The sequence below is a fragment of the Larus michahellis genome, chromosome 7 (genome assembly GCF_964199755.1).
Source record: "Larus michahellis chromosome 7, bLarMic1.1, whole genome shotgun sequence".
In the NCBI taxonomy this organism is placed as follows: Eukaryota; Metazoa; Chordata; class Aves; order Charadriiformes; family Laridae; genus Larus; species Larus michahellis.
In genome coordinates this window covers 13,104,724-13,127,040 of record NC_133902.1, presented here as the reverse complement: position 1 = coordinate 13,127,040, position 22,317 = coordinate 13,104,724, and the positions used below count along the sequence as shown (strand labels likewise).

Genomic DNA, 22,317 nt, shown 5'->3' with positions numbered 1-22,317 from the left:
AGACTGAGGCAGTTGTCGGGCCTGGCTATCACTTTTTGAGAGAAGGCTGGCAGTGCATCAGAGAACGTACAAGACTCCTCAGAGGTGGTGTTCCATGGCTCTGCACCACCTACCTTGCACCCCAAGCAGAGGAACCCATGGAAGTGGGGGCCACCAGCCCACACTGATCACCCCAAAAGCAAAAAAGTAGATGGAGACAGGGGACATGGTTTTATTATATATGTTTACATCAGGTTTTTTTCTAATATATTTCCTGCAAACAAGCAAGAAATCAAGCAGAAGTAGCAGGCTTGTGTGGATAAGCAAGGAGTTCCTGAGTAAACTCAGACTTACAAAGGAAGTGTTCAAGAGAGGGAAGTGGAGTATGATGGCTGATGGAATAAAGAGATACTGTCCAATCATTCAGGGATGGGGCTGGGAAAGCCAAGGCTGGCCTGGAGTTAGATCTGGCAAGAGGTGTGAAGGGCAGCAAGAAAGATTTCTACAACTACATAAACAAAAGGTATACTAGGGAAAACGTGGGTCTGCTGCTGAATCCCTGTTCAGAGGCTCTGGTGACACAGGACATGGGAAAGGCCAAGGTACTCAATGACTTCTTCACTGGTATATTTACTGGGAAGACCATCCTTTGGGAATCCCAGGCACAAGAGATCAGCGGAAAGTCTGAAGCAAGTAAGACGTACTCTTGGTGAAAGAGGATCAGGTTAGGGGATCAGGGAAAGAGGATCCAGTTTGCTTAAGCAAACTGGACATACAGAACTCCATGGGCCCTGATGGAATGCACCCGCAAGTGCTGAGGAAGCTGGCAAATGTCATTGCAAGGCCACTCTCAGTATTCTTTGATTGATCCTGGCAACTGGGAGAAGTACCTGAAGACTGGAGGAAAGTAAATGTCACTCCTATCTTCAGCAGCAAGAAGAAAGACCCAGGGAACCACAGGCTGTTTAGTGTCACCTTGATCCCTGGGAAGATGACGAAACAGCTAGTCCTGGAAACCATTTCCAGGCACATGAAAGACAAGAAAGTGATCTGAAGTAGTCAGCATGGATTTACAAAGGGGAAATCATATTTAAGTAACCCGGTAGCCTTCTACAATGAGGGACTAGCATGATGGAGGAGGGAAGAGCAGTGGATATTGTTTACTTCAATTTTATTAAGCTTTTGACACTGTCTCCCAAAACAGCCTAACAGACCAACTGGGAAAATATGGGTTAGATAAGTGAACAGGGAGGTGTACTGAAAACTAGCCAAATGGACAGGCCCAGAGAATGCTGATCAGTGGCACAAAGTCCAGTTGGACATCAGTGACCAGTGGTGTTCTCCAGGAGTCAATCCTGGGGTCACCTATCTGCAAGGTAGGTCTGCAAAAAAGGACATGGAGATCCTGGCAGGCAAGAAATTGAGCATCAACCAGCAATGTACAGTCATGATAAAGAATGCCAACAGCATCCTGGGCTGCATTAGGAGCAGTGTTGCCAGCAGGTCAAGGGAGGTGATCCTTTCCCTTTATTCAGCACTGGTGAGGCCATACCTGAACTCCAGTTCTGGGCTCGCCAATGCAAAAGATACATGGACATGCTAGACGAAGTCCATCAAAGGGCCTCAAAGATGATTAAGGGACTAGAGCATCTCTCCTTTGAGGAAAGGCTCAGAGAGCTGGGACTGTTCAGCCTGGAGAAGAGAATGCTCAGAGAGGGATCTTATCAATGTATATAAATACCTGAAGGGACAGAATGAAGAAGTAGGAGACAGACTCTTTCCAGTGGTGCCCAGTGCCAAGACAAGAGCCAGTGAGCACAAACTGACATACAGGCAGTTCCATCTGAACACAAGAAAACACTTTTTCGCTGTGGGAGTGTTCAAACACTGGCACAGGTTGGCCAGGGAGGGAGCCTCCATCCCTGGGGATATTCAAAACCCAACCGGACACTCTCCTGGGTGGACTGCTGTACCTGACCTTTCTTGAGGAGGTGGTTGGACCAGGTGACCAAGAGGTCCTTTCTCATCTTGCCATCTCATCCCAATGAGACGGCAAGAGAGGCTGTCACATTGCTACCTGCCTCAGCAAACCCCTTGTTTCCCCAGTGCCAGAAAACATCCTACTTCAATGGCAGCAAAGAGGACCCAGTCAGGCCATGCTTCTTAAGGTGCCACTTCACACTACCCCCTATCCTCACCCTCCTGGATGGGAACACCCTCCAAAATAATCCACTGGTTGAATCAAGGGCCTCCCATAGGTTTGTGGCCTCTGAATTTGCCCAAAGCACGCAGACCCTTACCTAACTCACCCCAAACACTGTCACTGTTACAGATGGGAGAACGCATGCTGGGGCCATAAGTCCAGAGACCTTGGAATAACTGTGGCACTTGAGCACTCAGAGACTCTATCCTTTGGCCCTAGTTATCAAAGTACAAACCTGTCTTTAACTGGCACTTGGGATCCCTGTGCTTCCCTGTGGGAAGAGAAGACCCAGATCGCAAAGCAGGAGCTAGCCTGAGGAGCCATCAGGTGTTGCTTCCCCTATCACAGGGCTCTGCATGGGTGGTTCCAGAGATTCCCTGATTGTGAGGGCTGGCCGATGCCAGCACGCTTGAGTCCCTTCCCCCTTCTCAGAGCGCAGTTCACTGAGTTAAGGAGTTTAGCTAGCCATCTCCAAAGTCAACTACTTCACTGAAAAGGGCTGTTGTGAAAAAAGCTAGAAGTAAGGACCTGCTCCTCCTTCCCCTGGAAAGCTGCTTTTAAGCTGCGCCTTTACCACTGGCTACCTGGCAGCTGTGCAGCAGCTACATCTGCGCCCAGTCTTATTCCTTCAGTTCTGCCCCTGATGGGACCCACTGACCCGACCTCCAGGCTTGACTTCAGACTTCCCTGTCTCTGCAGACATGCTGGGTCTGTGGCCTCAGCAAGCAATGGACTGTCACTATCTCCAGACCGAAGTCTTATCCTGACTTTCTACTGAGCGTCCTGCACAAAGAAGTGCCTGCTGCCCAGGACCCTGCAATGGTCTCTGGGGTGACAGGATTTGCAAAGGGAAACAGGGTGCATGAGAAGGCAGTGGAGGGCTTGAGGAGCACCTGAGGGCATAGGGAGGGCTCTGGCATGAAAGGGAAAGCAGATGTAGGACACTGGGATGCACCGCAAAGAAAATGGGGGGGCTCTAGGCAGCACCAGCAGGAAAATGGAGCAGTCTGAGGTGTACAGGAGGGAAATTGGAGGCATCCGAAGGTGCACCTTCTTTTGGGTGCACCAAAAGGTAAATGAAGTGATTCTTAGGGCATGAGAGGACCAAATGTAAGCCTCTGGGTTGCACCGGAGAGCAAAGAAAAGACCTTGGTGAGCATTAGAAGGCACATCAAAAACATTTATTCGATTCTGTGTGCATGCAGATCCCCTCCATGCAGTCTTTATTCCCCGACATGCCACTCTGGTCCCTTCCATTCTTCTCTATGCATGCTCAGGCTCCCTCTGTTCCCCCCTGTGGACCCTCAGTTACCCCCCATTCCCTTTTGAGTGCTTGTACATCCTCTCTTCTCCCCTACCTGTGCCTTGGAACCCTGCAGTTCCCATCCATGCATGCTCAGATCTCCTCCACTCCCCTTTGGGCACCCCCCAGTCCTTGCTATCCTTTCTGAGTGCCTTACATCCAAACCTTGCCCCGTCTACCTGTTTTCAAATTCCCCCTGTTCCCTTCTGGGTGCTTCTGGGTCCCCTCAGACTCATTCTGTTCACTTCCAAGCGCTCTCAGATGCTCTCCATTCCTATCAAGCTGCTTTCGTACCCTCTCTGTTCCCCTCATTGTGCTCTCTTGGAACCCCTCCGCTGTCCTCCTTGCACAAACCGATGCCCTCCAGTCCCCAGCTTGTATGCTCCGGGGTCCCCCATTTCCCTCTGTATGCAAACAGATCTCTTCTGTTCCCCTCCTTGAATATGCAGATCTCCTCTGTTCCTCTCAGTGTCTGCTTTAGTGCTGACTTCTCCCCTTTGTGCACACTCACATCCCTCTTTTCCATGACAAGTGCCCTCAGATTCCGACTGTTACCCTCCATGAACACTCAGATCCCACCCGTCCCTTCTCTGGGTGGTCAGTTCCTATGGCTTCCACCATCAGATCCCTTCCAGTCCCTTTGCGCGCTTTCAGTTCCCCTCCATTTTCCCTCCACGCACACTCAGATCCCCACCATTCCCTCTCCATGCACACAGGGTCAAGCTTTCTCCTTTCCCCTCTGTGCACGTTCAGACCTTGCCATTCCCCCTCTGTACATGCTCAGATCCCCATTGCTGCCCTCCATCTGCCCAGTTTCGCTTCATTCCTGGGCAGACACTTGCTTTCCTCTGTAGCCATCCTGCATGACCAGTCTCCCAAACTACAGAAACCTTTTAGGCAGTGTCTTTCAGCAGGCCCATTCAGCTGCCTCCTTGCAGATCAGGACCGTGGCCCACTGGGGAATAGAGACCTCTCCCGCTTCCCCCAGACAGAGATCACCTCTGCCACAACCCTCTGCCTGCTGTCATGCAGTCTGGAAAACACCAACCGCTCCAAATACTGTCCCTTAACAGTCAGTCTTTCTGGGAGTCTCGGGGCTGCTCTGACTTCCCCACCGAGAGCTAGGCTGGGCTTATCAAAAGCACATTAAACAAGAACCAATTGACCTGGCAGCACCCTGCTGAAATGGTGGGAGGTGGGGACGTCCCCAGCGTTTGCTCACCATAGTGGTTGGTGACTGGCATTCAAGTGTTTATTTACTGAGCTGCACTCTCCAAAGCTCCCAAATATGCTGTTCCCAGGGGAAATTCCATCCAAAGAGCTGAGCACTCACAGAAGAGACCATTCCAAGGACTCTTGCTGGCACGGGCGTTATTTTCTTTGCTGCTTGGGAAGCTACGCACCTAGAACCACAGGCACCTTCATCTCAGCTTGTGTTTTTTAAGGGCACAAAGGAAACCCAGCCTGATTCCCTCCTCCAGGAGAAAGGAAGTCGGGAGTGGGGCAGGACCCACTCACCCCACCCACTGCAGAGGGCACTACAAATGCCTCTGTGAGACCCGTCTCTCCACAGCTTTGCACTCCAGAGGGCATTCCCGCCTGGACGCCATGAGTGAGTACTGGGCTGGGAAGTGGGGTGCTCCTCGATCATGGTGGGACGAGCACAGGTAGGGCAGCCCAGCAACAGGAAGAGGCTCCGTGCACTGGTCCTTGCATGCCGATGGGGAGCAGTGGCACCCGTACCCTCTGAGGGCAGGCTCACCGGCCACCCCTTTGAACACCGGCAGGTTGTGCCCTGCTTTCTGGATCACCCCAGCCAGTCCCCTGCTTCAGGGGCCAGGAATGAAACTTGGCTCAGTTATTTGTTGGGTGCTTTGTTCCACCCAAAACTCTCTCATGCATGACTTTTCAGGAGATAGTCAAGGGGAAAAGGAAAGGTTGTCTACACCTTGGGCAAAAGAGTTGGCAAGCTTTCCAGCTTGCACAGACCAGTCTGATGGTGCCCAGCATGCATCTCACATGGTCGTGTTACACTGTGCAGTGCTGGAGCCATCGTATTTCCCGCCTCTCTGGGTGGAGGGTCACATCTCATCTTTTCTCCATCTTTTCCCTTTCTAGCAGCCCAGTGCCTTCTACTCCTTGCTTGCGTGCTGGTCTTGGCTGCCCCAGGCCACTTCAGGCATATACAAACCCTAAATATCTTCAAGAAATCTCCCTCCAACACTTCGGCGAGTGCTCTGAAGAAAACCAGTATGTAGCATCCGGTGGGCATTGCTCTCACCAGCCCCTTTCAGTTCCTTGGTCTGGGTCAGTCCTGGCTGGTGAACAGCCTCAGCCCATGCTCTGGGCCAGTGGAGGCTTTGTAAAATGACGCTTGGGAGAGGGTGTGTTATGATGTCTCAGATCCGAATCACGCCTCCATAGTGTATACAGGCAAGTGGGCTGGGGAGAGGTGGCATCAACGCCAGGCTTTGTCCAGCTAGGGAGAGGAGCTCTGCCCATCTGATAGGATGACCTTAACTGCAGTGGGAGGTCCTGCAGCAAGCGAGCATGGGGACACCACACCCGTCAGCTCAGGGGGCATCCAGTGTTTTGTGCTCATGTGCAGCCAGCTCCGGGTGGGGTAGGGCCCTATGCCGTCCCTGGCCCTGGCCCTGCTCCAGGATGGAGGATGGTGGATGTGAGGATGTGTACTCAGTGCAGGCTGCAGTGCTCTGTGTGTGTGTGTCTGTGTCTGTGTGTGCACTGTCCAGACTGGTAAGGGTGTCTGTGTGCTTGAAGGTGTCATTTTATTCCTGTTCCCTCAGTCATAGGCAGAGGCAAGGTCCTCTTCACCTTCCTCCCCAACATGACCCTGTTTTAGTGACACAACCCCTTTTTCAGGAGATCCAAAGGAGCCCACTAGTGTCCATATCAATCTCCTAGCCTGATACCAGTATAGCCCAGTGGGTCTGGGGCCTTTCACTGGGGCTGCCTCCTGTTAGGTGTCCCATGTGGAAGAGGAACAGAGGGCTGAGGCCAGCTCACTCTCGCCTCCAGCCAAGCACATTGACCTCTCTGGGCTGGGACAGCTGATTATCCCCCAGGTACTCTGGCCAGATGTCCCTCTATCCTGCCACAGGGTGAAACATGGTCTTGTCCTGTTGCACAAGCTTTTTTTAAATCACCCTCTCTCCTGCCCCAGGTTGGCCCAGGGACTGCAGCGAGATTCCCACTGGCAGCCCCAGTGACGTCTACGTCATCCAGCCCACTGGCCTGCACCCCATCATGGTGTACTGCGAAATGAATGTGGCGGGTGGGGGCTGGACGGTCATCCAGAGGAACCATCAGGGCACAGAGATCACCTGGGCTGAGTCCTGGAACACCTACAAGTACGGCTTTGGGAACGTGCGCAGCGAGTACTGGCTGGGCACTGAGTACATCCATCAGATCTCCAGGCAGAAGGTCTACCAGGTCAGGTTTGTCATCTGGGATGCCTCAAACACCATGAAGTTTGCAGACTACAGCCTCTTCAGCCTGGAAGATGAGTCCCATGGCTACCGGCTGACACTGGGAACGTACTCTGGGACAGCAGAGGATGCCATGGACTCAGACAATCCCAGGAATGTGCACAACAGCATGAAGTTCTCCACAAAAGATCAGGATCAGGACACTTACAGAGGGAACTGTGCCTCCCGGTCTGGGGGCGGGTGGTGGTACTCAGCATGTTATTCTGTACAGCTGAACGTGAAGGGGGGCATAACGTGGGGCAGCCTGTGCAACGGGAACTGCAAAGCTTCTGCCATCCTCATCAAACCAGCTCCGTACCACTAGTACTCTTTCCAGCTCCTGTCTGAACTGGGCACATGGTCAGACCAGTGCCCTGCAGGGACCCGTTTTGCTGGCTAGGGGTGAATAGGGTTGTTCCTGTACATCAAGAGCTGTTTTCTTCTCCTCTTCTCTTGAAAATTAGCAAAGCTTCCTGCTTTGTCTCTGGCCTTTAACTTGTGGTGGGTTTTTAGGGCTTATTATTCAAACAAGTCTTTATAAACTGTGGTTTCCAAGCATGTTCCTTATGGGGAGAAAATTATGCTCAGAAACCTAAAAACCTCCTGATCCAACAAAGTCTTATTCTCTTTAAGCTTTGTGGGATAGATTACTTCAGCAGAAAAAGATCAGTCATCACTAGGTAACCTGATCTAAGCTGCTCTGGGCCCAGGCAGGCCATGTATGCACCATATTCCTGCTGTAATCTGTGTTCACCCTGCAGAATAAAATTGCTTTCAGAATCTGCACAAACATTTGCAAATGTCCTTCTTTTCTTTGGGAGCTTCTCATAACTGCTGATAGCTTCTTGCCAGGAGTAAACCTGAGGCTCCTGGTGCAGTGAGAAAAGGCTTTCAAAGGGAAAATTTATCATAAGACTCAAATGAGGAATTAAAGACAAAGCTTTCACTTAAAGAAGAAACTTGGGTTTCAAGGTGGGTATCTTTCAAAAAGGGAATGCAGTACCACATGGCCAAGAGCAAGCACTGAGGGCAGAAGGGAAGAGCTCGGTTCAGCCCTACCAGCCATGACCTGGAGCTAACCAGAGACAGCTGGCCAGGCCAGCGTCGTCCTGCCTTGTGAACCTTGTGAATGGTGGCCCAGGCCTTGGGAGGTGACTGGAAGAACGGACAGGGAAGAAAGGGCAACAGCACTGCAAGGCCACGCAGCATTGCATGGTTGGGATATCTGGGGCAGGTTTAAGAGATGAGGCAGCCTGGATTAGCTTGGGTCCATATCGGCTTGCTCCAGTATGGTGATCTCTGTGCACTGGATAGCTCAACAGTGGACATGGTACCCGTGATGTGGTCTCCCAGTGCTGAGCAGAAGGGAGTGATGTTCTGCTGGCTGTACTCTTGCTAATACAGCCCAGGATGCAGGTCACCTTCAACACTGCATTGCTGACTCCTGAGCAAATTGCTGTTTACCAGGAACCTGCAGTCCTTTTATGTCAAGCGTCTCCCCTCCATTTGCATCCAGGCTGGAGTGCAAATGATTTTTTAAAGCAGCAGACATATCTCTCAGTCCAGAAATACTACTCTCAAGTCAGCGTAAACTGGGAAGCCTTTCTCAACTAGCAGCACCCTCCTACATTCATCTCACCATGCATCAGGACTGCAGGCCCACCAATGGCTCCAGGGCAGCCAAGGCTGGCTGTGCAGCCTCTTCAGGAACACGGCCCTGCCATAGCTCCCAGGGTGCCCTGGGACCTCAGTTACATATCTTGACCTGAGAGTGCCAAGTTGTTCAGGATTCACAGCCATAAGCCTTCCTTGGGCTCAGCTTTTCTTCCAAAGACAGAGGAGAGGAACCGTGACTTCTTTCAAGCCCTAAGTTCAAACTTCTCTCCACCACAAAGGAGATCCATAGCCACATTCCCTCTCTGTGTCAGAGTACGATCGGACTGACTTACCCGCATCTCTCATGCCCTCAGGGAGCCCACCACCCTCTCCACATGCCAATCCATGGTGGTTTCTTCCCTTTCCCAGTGTAGAGCAACCACACAGCCATGGACAGGGGCAAACTATGGGCAAAGGTTTTGCAAAATACTGGGCTTTGCTGACTCTGTTAGTTAATCATAGCCTTACAGCCACGGTTCAGTGCGCAGCGGCTGGAACAAGTGACCGGAAACACCATTGTGTCCAGAGGCCTGAGGACCAAACCACAGACAGAATTAGGTACAACAGCTGTGTTCAGCTGTGTACAGCAACCATACCAAAGGGAGAAAAGCTTGTGCTACATGCTGATGCTGGGGTCGTCAGCAGCAGGGAGAATGCATGTCAGGCCTTTCACTGTGGAACATTGAAATATTTCAGGAGAAAAAAAAAAAGCTAAATCGGCACAAATGCCCTGCATGCCGCATCAGCTCTGCACCAGCTCAGCCTGGGAGCAGAACCAGCTCCACAGTTGACCTGGCCCAGCACTGCCTGAGCAAATCATCTTCAAAGTAGCAGCCACCACACCAGCCCTGGGAGAGGTGAGCTCTGCATGTCCCAGGGATATCTGACATCCCTTGGGCAGCTGTGTCTCCTTGCCCAGGAGAGGACCTGCATAATACACCTTCTTTCCCCCAGGTCCACCACCCTGAGGTCTGGACAGAGTGATCCCCCCACGCTTCCGTGCAGTGTCACGGCAGCAGGTAGACACAAGGCAGCAAAGTCTGGCTCCAGGGTTTATTGCAGCTGATTTCTCCCACCATGGGTAGCAGAGCTGTGGGGCATGTGGGGCCCGGGGAGGGAGCAGGGCCTGAGCAAAGCAGGAATAGACCAATTGCACAGGGAAGGGAACTTGCACCGTTTCCCCCTCCCCAGGACAGGATGGGCGCACCCACCCCAAACCAGTGCCTGCGTCCCAGTGCTGGCCAGCACCGTGGCACTGGGTGAAGCTGCCCGCATGCCCAGGGCTCCGGGCGATTGCTCCTGAGCCCCGGAGCCGCTGTCTTTCAGCTGGTGGTGGTGCAGGAGCTGCAGGCAGCGCAGGACGTGCACTGGGGCTGGCGCAGGGCTGTTGGCAGGCGTGGGAAGGGGGCACTGAGCTGGGGATGGGGCACTCCCGCAGGCTCCCGGGGGGGCTGGGCACTGCAGCATGGTCAGCACACGTCTGTGGGTTTGACCAGAATGAGGGAGGATGCACAGTCGCCATTATCGCAGAATCCTGGCCAAAGGATTTTTTTTTTGGCATTGAGCAGGACGTTCTGGCACTTGTCGTACCACCAGCCCCCGTAGCTGTTGGCACAGTTCCCGCTGTACTGGTCCTGGTCCCTGTCGGTTGTGCTGAACTTCATGTTGTCGTGTATGCCCCCCTTCTTAGGGTAATAGCTGGTCAGGTAGTCATCCCCATCACCAGAAAACCGGCCCAGCCTCAGTGGGTACCCACTAGCCTCACTCTCCACCCTGAAGATGTCGTACTCGGCGTAATGGGTGATGTTGGCTTTATTCCACACGATGAAGCGGACCTTGTAGGTGCCCTGCTGCGTCAGCAGGTGCAGGTACTCGGTGCCCAGCCAGTGATCGCCCCGCACGTTCCCAAAGCCATACTTGTAGGTGGTCCAGGATTGCTTCCATGTGATCTCAGTGTCATGAGAGTTTCTCTGGACAACAGTCCAGCCCTTGCCTTCGGTGTCCATGTCACACCACACCACCCGTGGGGGTGACCCTGCTGGCTGGATGACGTACACCCCGCTGGGGCTGTTCTTGCGAAGATGGCTGCAGTCTGCGGGGAATCCTGTGACAGCAGCAGTGGCAAACAGATGGTGGGGTGGGAGAGAGAAGGGTCATATGAGTCTGTCAGGACAACAAGGAGCTCCTTGTCCTGGGAGTGAGGACTCAGGACAAAAAGGGCTGTTTTTTTCTGTGGTCTACTCCACAGTGTAGAGTAGCTTTTCCGCAGCGCAACCAAAGGTCTCTAAGTCAGTGGCCCTGGTAAGAGCCCTAGGATCTATTTCTCATGACTTCCTATTTCATTTGGAGCCTTCTAATGCATCTGGCTGAGAGAAGAGGGAAAAAAATCTTCCAGGTGCCAGTGATGTCCTCCAAGTATGTCTGGCCCTCACACAAGGCCCTTGATACATTAAGCTGAGCTCTTGCAAGGATCAGAACTGTCCAAAATGCTGCACTGAATGAGGATGTGTAATGAAAATTTATGTTTTCCCTGGGGGTCATGGTATTGCAAAAGAATCATAGAATGGTTTGTGTTGGAAGGGACCTTAAAGATCATCTTGTTCCAACCCCCCTGCCCTGCGCAGGGACACCTCACACTTGATCAGGTTGCTCAAAGTCCCATCCAACCTGGCCTTGAACCCCTCCAGGGATGGGGCAGCCACAGCTTCTCTGGGCAACCTGGGCCAGGGGCTCACCACCCTCACAGCAAAGAATTTCTTCCTAAAGTTCTACCTTGATTTCATAGGCATTTCTTCCTCCAGCTTATAGCAGTTTATCTCTTAGCAGGACTGATCTGTCATGACTTACTTGCTAAACTCATTTGCTGACTAATTTTTTTTTCTTGTTTTTTGTCTGATGAGGGACAATTTGCCGTGGGTAATTCCAATTCAGCCCATGAAATTTTGCTTTTCTCAGGCACACGGGCCTTGCAGGGAGTGTCAACTTCCCTTGCAGGGAGGAAGGGAATACTCCTAATCCAACAACAGCTGAAAAAAACCCAAAATGGTGGGAGGATCTCTCCTAGAACTGAAGTGTAAAAAGACATAAGCACCAGAGAGCAATCCCAGCATGGTGCCACCAAGGGGATGAGGATGGCTTGACAGGTGGCAGGCTGCTTACCTTACAAGCCACAGCCCAGGGGTTTTTGTGAGAGTCCTTATGTTGCGCATCAGCCCGGGTGCATGCTGGCTTTCCTAGCACTTAGCAGACCTGACTGTCAGTGCTGAGCTAGGGAGACACTATCCTGCTGTGCCCCTCAGTGCCCAGTCCGTTCCCCCACCCACTCCATACTCACCACTCCGGGAGCCGGCAGTGGGTGCTGCTGGGCCAGCACTTGCGCAAAGGAGAAGCATCGCCACCACTGTGGGTAGGAGGACAAGGTCCCCACGGAGCCAACTTGTCCCAGCCTGGAACCCTGAGGAGGAAAGGGCCCACCATTAGGATCCCTGGGCAGCCCCCTCTGCCCTTTCTGTTGGCCCCCGGGGAGCTCGGACCAGCGGAGGCAGAGCCACAGGGCACAAGCAGGACCAGGGGGCTCCTGGGGTGGTGGGAACTGCAGCTTCGGTGCACGCTCTGCCCCTGCAGGGGTGAAGCAAGGTGAGAAATGGCCTTGTCACCCTCCTGATCAGCCCCTTCCCGGCACCAGACAGAAACCTGCAGACCTGTTCTCGGAACCTGCAGCCCAAGGGTAGCTAAGAGAGGACAAAGACACAGCTAGATCTGGGGAGAGCAGTCTGCCAGGAGGGAGGTATCCAAGAAACAGTTCTTTTTGGAGTGATCATGCTTAAGCCTTTTATATAAGCCACTCCAGCCAGATGACAGCTAGTGGGAAACCAGATACAAAGGATGTATTGGACAGATACCGTCTCCCAAGCAGACAGCAGGAAGTCTCCTGGGCCCACATAGTGACACAAGCCCAAACCCTCTGTGCTGGCCACCAGCACACTCTGCACCCTGCACTAACTCAATTACTGGGGAGATGCCATCATGCCTGGGGAAGGACTCCTATGCAACCACATGCCACACGCATTGGTCAGTAAGGGAAAGGACCAAGTTTAAATCTAGGTCTCCACATTAGCCTCTCTTCATAGGACATGGGAATACAGGGCAGAGGTAGCCTGGGGAAAGCACAAGCTGGCACCAAGCATGTGTGTGGTTTGGTTCTTTTGTATTGCACCCCTTCTGCTACCAGGGAGCCTGGAAGCATGCCTCACCCAGGCAAGGTCGTGGCTGCTGCCCTGCTAACTATCTTGGGCCTTTGTATACTCACCCTGGTCAGATCTTGTCTGAGCCCAGCACCACACATGAATGCAGTGTGCCACTGGGAAGATAACTCACCCATCACAACAGCACAGCTGAGCAGAGAGCAGGAGTCCAGTAGTGTACCCTCCCATGCCAAACTTTCCACGGTGACTTTATAGGCACTGCACACACCCACTTGTGTTCGCACTTGTTGTTTGTAGAGGCACAAGGAGGCACTTGCAGACTGTGACTCGAGCAGTTTTCAGATCCCATGACAGCACAACTAAAGCCCCTGAGGGGAGGGAGGCATGCCTCTCCAGCCAGAGAAGTATAAAATAATCGGCTCCATGATGAGGGATTTCAATTATTGACTCTCCCAGCTACAAACACTACATATGAATTGCTCACTTGGAGCAAATTCTGGAGAGCCATGATCAAACTGAAGTGGAGAGACCTAGCTTTTTAAGGACATACACACAGAAACTGGCAAAGGAAGAGAGATTAGGTCTCCTATTTTGCCCAGTCCCAAGGTGACCTTGGAAAGATGAGGACAAGTCCTCAAGAGACATGCCTGCTTGCTAACTCTCTGCTGGAAGGTTTCAGGATCAGTCATTGGGCTGGAACCAGTGTCTAGCAGCCAGAAGTCACTGTATATACAGTGTCCCCCAGCACCCCAATCTGCATGCTTGGGCTTCAGGTAACAAACCTGGGCAAGGGCTCCAGGTAACAACCATAGCCCTGTGGGTCTCTTTGCTACTCTCCTTCCCAATCCTTGTCTTTGGCCTGGTGACACCCTGCAGATCCACCCCCAACTCTCAGCCCCAGCAATGTTGACTAGGGGTTGTTTCCTCTACAGGAGCAAAATGCTCACAGGACAGACTGTTTGGGAGGGCTGTTCTTCATGACAGAAGGTGCAGACAGCTCCATCGCCTTGGCCAGCCAATTTTAAGAGGATAAAGATGTGGCCCTTCTACTTCTCCTTTGTTTTTTGAGACTCACCAGATGTCTTCTGCATGGCACAGCTTTAAACCTGGTGTTCACAACAAGCCAGTGTCAAGCTGAGGCTCCCACCAAACTTTTCATACTGCAGGAGCCCACATCAAGCAGTGCAACTTGCAGGTCTGGATGGACAGCAGCATCCAGAACTCTCCAAGGTAAGGGATCCCTGGATCAACTTCCATCTGAACCCTTAGATCTCACTTGTGCTTGATTGGTTTGAGGTTGGGAGCCCTTGTCCGCAGCCTCTACAATTTGGAAGAACGATACAAGCTGCACTCACAAGTCCATGGAGGAAGGGCCCACGCTGCCCTGGGAAGAAGGACCCCAGGCAGAGAGGCCATGTACACTTTCTGTGGGGGCAGGGGAAGTGGGTGACTTAGGGACTTCCATGAACTGTCTCCAGAGCTAATGCCAGCACTGAGCAATGCAACCCCTTGGGGTGTGCTGGGGTGCCTGTTCTGGGGCTGCAGGCAGGCTGCTGCTGTTGCTGAGCCACCACTGGGATCACTGCTGGCAACAGGGCTGACAGATACAGCAGGCACATGGGCCCCACAAGTCATGCAGAGGAAGTCCTCCCCTGCCCCTGTGTACAGCAGGCTCCACTGGGCTGCTCCAAATAGATGTAAATGGTATTTCCTTCAAAGAAACGGTGTGTCAACAGGAGAGCTTATCTACACTCCAGCAGAGACCCTGGGTTTGACTTTAGCTCAAATGCTCCAGGGGACGGTGTCTTCAAAGCTGTCAAAAAAAGGTTTTCTAGATCATGCTGACATAAGACCTTGTTCTAAGAAAACAGGTCCTAGAGGACCTCTGAACAGATACAGGTTGAAGGCAGAGCTGAGGACAAAAACCAGAGGTTGCACTCCAGAGAGGGAGAGCAGGGGCCACCATCCAGGGCTCAGGAGGGAACGAAGGCATGAGCCAGCTCTCTGGGAGCAGCAAAGGTGGGCTGCTCCCCATGGGCAGGCAAACCACAAGCCAAGGGTGAAGCCTGAGGAGGCAATGCCCTTGCTGGCGGGGCTCCGTCCCGCCAGGTCTGAGTGTTGGCAACAGCTCCAGGCAAGGCGAGCAGTCAGTTGCATCCGAGATCCTGAACAAAAGGACACAGTGCAAAAGGCAGGGCTGGAGATAAGCTACAACATGGATTTGAGCAGTCCATCCAGGAAATAAGCTATCTATCTACAGGTCCAAGATCCATCCAGAAAACAAGGACAGAGCGGGGACTGGAGACCAGTACTCACACAGAGTGGTAAGGTTAGGACTGAAGGCCCAGGGCCCACCTGAAACAGGCCTCATGGGCCCAGGTGAAGGTCTCAGGTAGGACTGGTCACCAGCCATTAAGGCCTACTGGGGCACTCAGAGCCATGATAGTAGCAGTTGATGCTGAAAGAGCAAATCACCCTGGCGTGGCGGGGCTGCACAGGTCTCTCATGCTCCATAGGTCCTCAGGCGTTTGCTGTAGCTCTTTGGGCTCACAGAATGGCTTCTTAAGGCATGTTCTGCTGCAGCCACCTCTGCATCTTGCAGAAGGCCTGGTGCCATGACTGTGTTCCTGCAGAAATACAGAGGCGTAAGGGCTGGAGTGGGGGGGGGTCTTCAGATAACCGGGGAAACACAGGGTAACTGAGACCAAGAAGACTTCCAAATGTCTGATCTTGAGGCCAAAGCAGGGACAACTTAGAATGGGTTGCTTAGGGTCATGTCTGGGTCAGTTGTAAATATGTCAAGGAATGGAGGTCTCACAACTTCTCTTTTTATTTTTTTTTTCAGTTTGGAACACTTTCAGGCTAAATTTTTTTATCTAATTCTAATTGCTCTCCTTTCCTTTATGTCCACTGCCTCTCATCCTATCCCTGTGTGCCTCCAAGGACATTCATAGAATCACAGGGTGATAGAATAATTTAGGTTGTGAGGGACCTCTGGAGGCCATCTAGTCCAACCCTGCTCAAAGCAGACCTAAAAAATCGGGTCCTTATGCAGTCAAGTCTTGAACACCTCTAAGGACAGAAATTCCGCAGCCTCCCTCTGGGCACCTGTTTCAGTGTTTGACCAACCTCATCTAAAAAAAAGTCCCTATTTCTAACTGGAATTTCCACGTTCCAACTTAGATCCATTGCTTCTTATCCCACCACCATGACCCTCCTTGAACAGTCTGGCTCCATGTTCTCTGTATCCTCCCATGAGGTAGTTGTAGTCAGCAATAAGACCTCCCCGTTGCCCGCTCTTTTCCAGGAGGAGCAACACAGTTCTCTCAGATTCTCCCAACGTATCCTGAGGTCCAGGCCCCTGACCAGTCTGGTGGCCTTCGCTGGACTGGCTCCAGTCTGTCAATATGTTTCTTGTAATGAGGGGTCCAAAATGAGACACAGTGCTCTGAGGAGCCTGACTCTATCTGCTCTCCACCCTCCCACCAGTTAGCTGCAGGCAGCAGCAACAAGATCCCACCTCAGCCTTCCCTTCTCCGGGCTGAACAAGCCTATCTTTCTTAGCTTGTCCACATATATCATGTGCTCCTGCCTCGACTGTCTTGGTGATCTTTGCTGGACAACTTCTGGAGTTTTAGTCACTGTTGTGAACAGGGGAGCCCCACAGAGGACACAGCACTCCAGCTGTCATCTCACACGTGGAAGTGAATAATCCCTTCCCTCATCCTCCTGACAGCATTTTTCCAGGTGCAGCCCAGGATGCAGCAATAAACAGATCTGTGCCACAGCTGTGGCTCTTTCAGTGTCAAACATATACTGAGCAGAAGCTGGGCCCCGGGACAGAGGGGATTTCTCTGAAACCCCTCTATGGCCTTTCCCCTGCCTGCTTTGCACATCCTAACCCAAACACTGGCCACAGCCTCCTGGAAAAGCCACCTGGGGACTGGAAGCTGTTGGTGAGGCTCTGCTGAGGGTTGCTGCCTGCCTTTGCTTGCGCTTACTGTTGAGCAGATGCAGCAGTGCAGCAGGGCATGCAGAGCAGCCCCCACAACCCTTCCCCTGCAATGCTGCAAGCGAACAGCTTGTGACAAAAGCACTCCCTGCTCCTCCGCAGGCTCTGGGCATCTTATGCTATCCAGCACAAGGTGGATCCTGGCATAAAGGATTCCTCATAACTCAGATTACAGAGGGTATCGATCCCTAGGAAAAGGAAGGTCTAGCATTTTCTGTAAGAAAGCCATGGCGTAAGTGCTCCTGGTAGCAGAGAAGGGCTTGAAGTGAGACCATTTTACATCAGTGTCACATCACAATTCCCAAAACTCCCTTGTGACTGCTGCAAGGGCCGCAGAGCCAGGGGAGACCACAGTGTTTATTGCTCAAGAGGCAACGTGGTAGTGGCAGGCCAGGCACGTCAGGAGGCACCTGGAGTGGCACTTTCTGAAGTTCAGTGCACAATTTGACAGGAACACTAGAGTACCTCTTCCCTAAGGGTCTAATGGGGTCCCCATTGGCTGTTGGATCCAATGCCTGCTCTGGAGAGAGCCATTTACGCATGATGTTTGATTTCCATCTGGGAGAAGGAATGTCATCTGGGTATTTACTTTTGAGTTGAAATGTGCAGAGGTGCCCAGAGGATGCCGTTCCCCGGGAAAACCCTGCCAGGGCAGGGGGGCAGCCAGGCACTGTAAATCACGGTTGTTTTAAGGCATTCACTTGTTGGCACTAAATTATTTGCTTTGCCTCTCAAAAAAGCCCTTCACCTTTGTGAGACAGAGCCTTCATTGTCTGAGGACATATCACTTAATGATGAAGAGCAAATAAGCCATAAACCACTAGCCTGTTGCCAACCAGAGGAAAAGTGCTGTGGTGTGGGTCTCGTGCCTCCACCCCCCCTTGCCTGCTGAGCCCTATAACTGTCAGGGTGACCCCTCCAGCCAGGCCAAACCCGCTCGGCTTCCCACTCCGCGGGGTCCCTGCAGAGACGGCATGGGTGAGTGTGGGATGGGATGGGAGGGCACGGCACTGCTGTGCGTGGCTGCAAGTCGCAGGGCATCCTGGCCCTTAGTCTTCTGCAGGGCTCCCTTCTCCCCACACCCTTGCCATCCCAGCGCTAAGTCCATTATATTTTCTGGACTCACTGTGCCCTGGGCTGGGAACTAGAACAGGATTCTGCATGTTCTGCTATTTTCAAGCTGTGTCAGTATAGCCCTGGAGCATCAGATCACCCATTTTACAGGCCTCATATTTACCAAACATTCTTTGTAATTTTCGGTTCTCCAAGGAAAGTATTAAATGCTCTAGAATAGAAAGTGGATTTTTTAGATATTCTTGCTTAAGCAGCAATATTGAACAGGTATAAAGATCTGGAGGTTAGATGCTCAAAAGCACACTGCTGCCCCCAGGAGAATGCCCAGGAGAGGCTGATCTCCTCCTCTGCATTTCCTTCCTACCCAGACCTTTCATGACTGTTCATGGGGAAACAGGTCAGCAGCGGATAGAGCATTGCTTCTCTGGTGGCCTAAAGAAGAGATGTCTTTAAGCATGCCTCTAAACACCAGTGTATCAAGACACTAAATGTTAGGTAGGAATTGAGAAGCACATCAGCTGTACTGAAATGTGTTTAAAAGACCTTTGGTGTAAAACTGTAACCAGCGCAAATGATTGTTTGGCTCTGAGCATTCCCAGAAAGGTGTGCTTGTCTCTAGGGTGGCTGCAATCGCACACAGCGATTCCAGGTCGGCATCATGGATTGTTTTCCTTCTCAGCCATCTCAGGGGATGGTGCCAAACCCAAGTATCCTGCAGCAGTACAATACGTTTGGCTCTGCTCCTTTTCGAACTTTGTGGAGGGATCACATTGGTAATCATGAGCTTCACATTGGTAACCATGAGCTATGTGTCTCATATCAGGAACAGATTTCCCCGTGGGCAGGTGTCCCCACAATGCCCCACTGTCTAGGAATCATGATAAACTTTCTATTATTTTATTTAGATTTAACATTGCAAAAAGTGTGGTGGTTTCTGTAGCTGATCTGAATGAGAACAAACCTGAGCAGCTGACTACATATGGAAATTTTGAAGTAGCCATATAACAATATAAAGGACATAATTTGCACCAGCCAGACAGTAATTCCTGAAAGTTTGTGCTGCCCCTCTCAGTCCCGCTGCTTTCATGCAGAGCAGAGAGATACACGCAGCCCTGCTTGGGGCTTGTTCACAACCCAGACATCAGGGCTCTCCCCACAAACCTGGACTGGAGGCAGGCGTAGTCCCAGCTTACCCCACGTGAGTGTGTCACAGGAGCACGATGGCAGCTGGGAGGAGATTCCTCCCTCCATGCTCACTCTGTTATCTCCAGCTTGTTGTCTCCAGCCCCAAGACCTCATTTTTCCTAGGATTTCTGATAACAGTCACTTTGGGTTTCGACCAGGTTTTCACATTTCTTCTGTCTCAGAAACCACCAACAGTAGGTGCCACTGCTAATATCTCCTGCCAATGAGTATATGACAGCTCATCTACGTGAGTGAATTGGGGCTTATGGCTCCAAGAGGGAGCTCCACACCTAAAGAATTTTGTTTTCCTATTTTACTCTGCAAGTAAAGGAGTCAAATGGGAGTGATGGCTCTCTAATGGAAGAGTTATGATCTCTTTCTTCTTTTTCCAATCTCTTCCCATTTCAGCTACCCAGCGCCTTTGTCTCCTGCTTTTCACCTGCCTGCTGGCCCTGGCAGCATCTCTTCCTGCCTTTGACATAAAAAACTTGCATCTCCTCAATGGCACACTGGATGAAATTCTGAATGTTCCCCCAGAGTCCTCTCAGCTCAGTAAGTATACCACCACAGTAGGGAGTGGCAAACAAGGTCATGTTCAATCAGATCCCACACAGACCTCCGCACTTACCCAAACACACCCCTGGAATGTGGAGGAAGGACTAAATACTGCTCTATGTGTGGGGAAATGCCAATGCAACGTAGGCTGTCTTACTGGAACAAGAATCCTCTCAGAGTCATCCTCTGCGTACTATCTGTCTCTTCTCCTCTCTAGCATGAAGTTCTTCTGCCCATAAGTGAGTCCAATAGTCCAAAGCCCAGGGGAAGGGACAGGTTTGGCCTCATTGGCAGCAAGACCGAGCCAAGGGTGTTTTGGGGCATGGACTCTTCCTTGAAGAAGAGAAGCAGTGTTAAAGCTGTTAAGGCAAAAAATCACAGTGTGTTTTGAGGACATGGAGAACAGTACCCACCTCTGGTCAGCAGAGAACTGATTTCAAGAGAGAACTGAATACAAAGAGGAACTAGGTGAAGTTACTACAAAGAATCTAAACTATTGTCACTGGCGCAGAGCAGCCATCCAGATGATGGCACAGAGCAACTTACAAAAACTAGGGTATATTGGAGCAATGAGGACGCCTCTGAGAAATGTTCCAGGAATAAAACTGGGGGCTGTGGGTAGAACATAATAGAAAGAGATGGTTCTTTTCCAAGGTAGGAAGAAGAGTTCTTGGCAGAAAAGCACAAGGTTCAAGTGTTTGATGCTGGCCTTTGCTGTAGAAGTCAGGTGTCAGGAAATTGCCAACACAGGGAGCACCTGTGACTAAGACAAGAGCTCGGGCTTCACCAAGAACTGCAAGTTTGAGTTGAGAAAGGGGATGTGCTCTGGGCTTCACACTCATCTCTTACTCAGACCACTGGTAGGGTGCTCTGAAAACATAAGCAGCCTGAATGCAAATTGAATAAGCAGGGAGGCACACCAGAGAAGGCAGGCTAACATTTGAAAGCCTTGACTTGTGGAGGCGTGCTTCCAAATGGATGGGAAGTGAAGGCAGAAAGGAGCAGGGGAAGACTGTGGCTTACAAAACACGAGTGAACAGCTTCATATGGCTGTAGTAACAGTAAATACCATGGTAGGAAAGTCCTCCAGACCGTGTTACATGAGTGTTCCCACTCCACGCAGGCTCAGGCCATTCAGCACATTCACTGGTGGGCTTCAAGACACGTTTGGAGGAATTCAAAAGGAAAGGGGCTCAAAAATATTGCAGGCAGTCTGTGTCCGTGAAGGTTGAAGGACTGAATGGTTTAGCCCCCAAATCAGAAAACCATGGAGGAGGAAATGACAGCAATATTATAGTCTGTCTGCAGGAAAAATGTACTCTGGGTGTAGTAAGAAAAGGAATGGGCTTCTACACAGTGCGAGAGGCTTAAGTTATACACTTCATAAGGGCAAGGATAGGAAAGCACCAGCTGAGAGTGAAAGCAGGGAGCAGATATTTGAGGATGTCGGAGACCAACAGCTGCAGGGTTAGGTGTCTGTTTCAGAGAGGGGACAGGAATGTTTTTTGTGATTCCATAAGCTTGTGATTCCTTCCTCTGTTTTATAGCCATCAGTGGATACACACAAGATGGCCTTGCAAAAAAATTACATTAATTCACTCTAAACCATCCTCTTGTCCAGCAACAACCTTCAGATTCCCTTCTGAGACACCTGAACAGAGCCCCTCTCCCAGCTCCCGATACCTGCACCAGTTTTCCTGTGTCTGCTCTCATGTTTCTTCCCCCTCTAATCCCTCTTCTTCCTGAGTCCCTTCCAAACTGCTTATACTGCACTTTAACAATCATATTTCCAGTGTTGCCACCACCATTCAGGGTCTTTCTCACCAGGGAACTACCTGCCCCATTCTAACACCGTGTAAATTCCCTCAAACTATCAACTGGCTGATACCTGAAATGGTAAAGTCTCTCTAGATTAGGAGCAACAACAGAAAAACAGGAATATCATCTGTTGAAAATCGTGCTCTCGCAGCAAGCATTTGACATGTCTACTCTCAACACTCTGTTCTTGTTAATTCAGATAATGGTGGCGAACATGTTCGACAGGTCAGAGACATTGCCCCCCACCCACCGGCAGGCCATGGTAAGTCTGTTCTCAAGGAGTACATCTTCTCATAAGGTTTCACCATTGCCAGGAGCCCAGAGGCTCATGAAGAGCTCTCAGCCACCTTAGCCCATGTCCTACGTGTTCACTGGTTCCTCCCAGGAAAAATGTTGATTTTCTGACAGGCTACAGAGGTGCCACAGCTCATAACCTCAGGGGGAATCTATTACCAGCCGTGTCCTGGACTCAGTAGTTGATGAGGATCTTTAGCATGGGGAATTTTCCACCTAAATACCAAAACTGGACCGTGATGGTTCATTGTTGGCCTTTGGGAAGTGGCGACTGGTTATTTTCCTATTTTCACTATACAGTTGATGAGAAGACTGGGTAAGACAGGGACTAACTGTGTTACTGAACTGAGTCAACATTACCACATAGGGCCACAAGACACACGGCTTTACTTGGGTAGGAATAACCAGTAGCAGAGGCACCGGGAGCAGAGCAAGGCCCTTCCCAGAAGTGTGTAGGTGCATTCAGCTGTGTGTTGTATAAGGAGCTGACACTGTAGAGCACGGAAAGACCATAACCAACTCAAACAAGTCAGGAATTCTCTAAA

At 51.3% G+C, this 22,317-nt stretch overlaps 3 protein-coding genes across 3 annotated transcripts in view; 2 read left to right on the top strand and 1 right to left on the bottom strand.

The window, feature by feature from the left end:
* The first annotated feature begins 3,179 nt into the window (after positions 1-3,179).
* On the top strand, positions 3,180-7,298 carry LOC141745958 (angiopoietin-related protein 2-like). Its single transcript, XM_074593503.1, has 6 exons — positions 3,180-3,254; positions 3,716-3,775; positions 4,270-4,516; positions 5,059-5,097; positions 5,604-5,735; positions 6,670-7,298. Exons 1-6 carry the CDS (start codon positions 3,180-3,182, stop codon positions 7,296-7,298), a joined length of 1,182 nt encoding a protein of 393 aa, XP_074449604.1.
* A 2,371-nt stretch (positions 7,299-9,669) lies between these two features.
* LOC141746034 (fibrinogen-like protein 1-like protein) overlaps positions 9,670-22,317 on the bottom strand; it is a 27,532-nt gene continuing 14,884 nt past the window's right edge. Inside the window, exons 2-3 of the mRNA XM_074593712.1 lie at positions 11,964-12,083; positions 9,670-10,733 (exon numbers count right to left, since the gene is read on the bottom strand). Coding sequence (XP_074449813.1) covers positions 10,099-10,733; positions 11,964-12,083 — 755 coding nt within the window. The 3' untranslated portion in view covers positions 9,670-10,098. The remainder of the gene's footprint in view (positions 10,734-11,963; positions 12,084-22,317) is intronic.
* The window catches only part of LOC141746170 (uncharacterized), a 10,807-nt gene continuing 1,137 nt past the window's right edge, over positions 12,648-22,317 (top strand). Inside the window, exons 1-7 of the mRNA XM_074594128.1 lie at positions 12,648-12,700; positions 12,861-13,045; positions 14,001-14,064; positions 14,152-14,276; positions 16,142-16,231; positions 19,514-19,657; positions 21,678-21,740. Coding sequence (XP_074450229.1) covers positions 12,648-12,700; positions 12,861-13,045; positions 14,001-14,064; positions 14,152-14,276; positions 16,142-16,231; positions 19,514-19,657; positions 21,678-21,740 — 724 coding nt within the window. The remainder of the gene's footprint in view (positions 12,701-12,860; positions 13,046-14,000; positions 14,065-14,151; positions 14,277-16,141; positions 16,232-19,513; positions 19,658-21,677; positions 21,741-22,317) is intronic.

Coding starts and splice junctions, on each gene's coding strand:
- LOC141745958 (XM_074593503.1), top strand. CDS start 3,180: ATGGAGCAGTCTGAGGTGTACAGGAGGGAAATTGGAGGCATCCGAAGG. Junction 3,776..4,269: donor ATTCCTATCAAGCTGCTTTC/GTACCCTCTCTG, acceptor GTACATGCTCAG/ATCCCCATTGCTGCCCTCCA. Junction 4,517..5,058: donor CCTCTGCCTGCTGTCATGCA/GTCTGGAAAACA, acceptor GTCTCTCCACAG/CTTTGCACTCCAGAGGGCAT.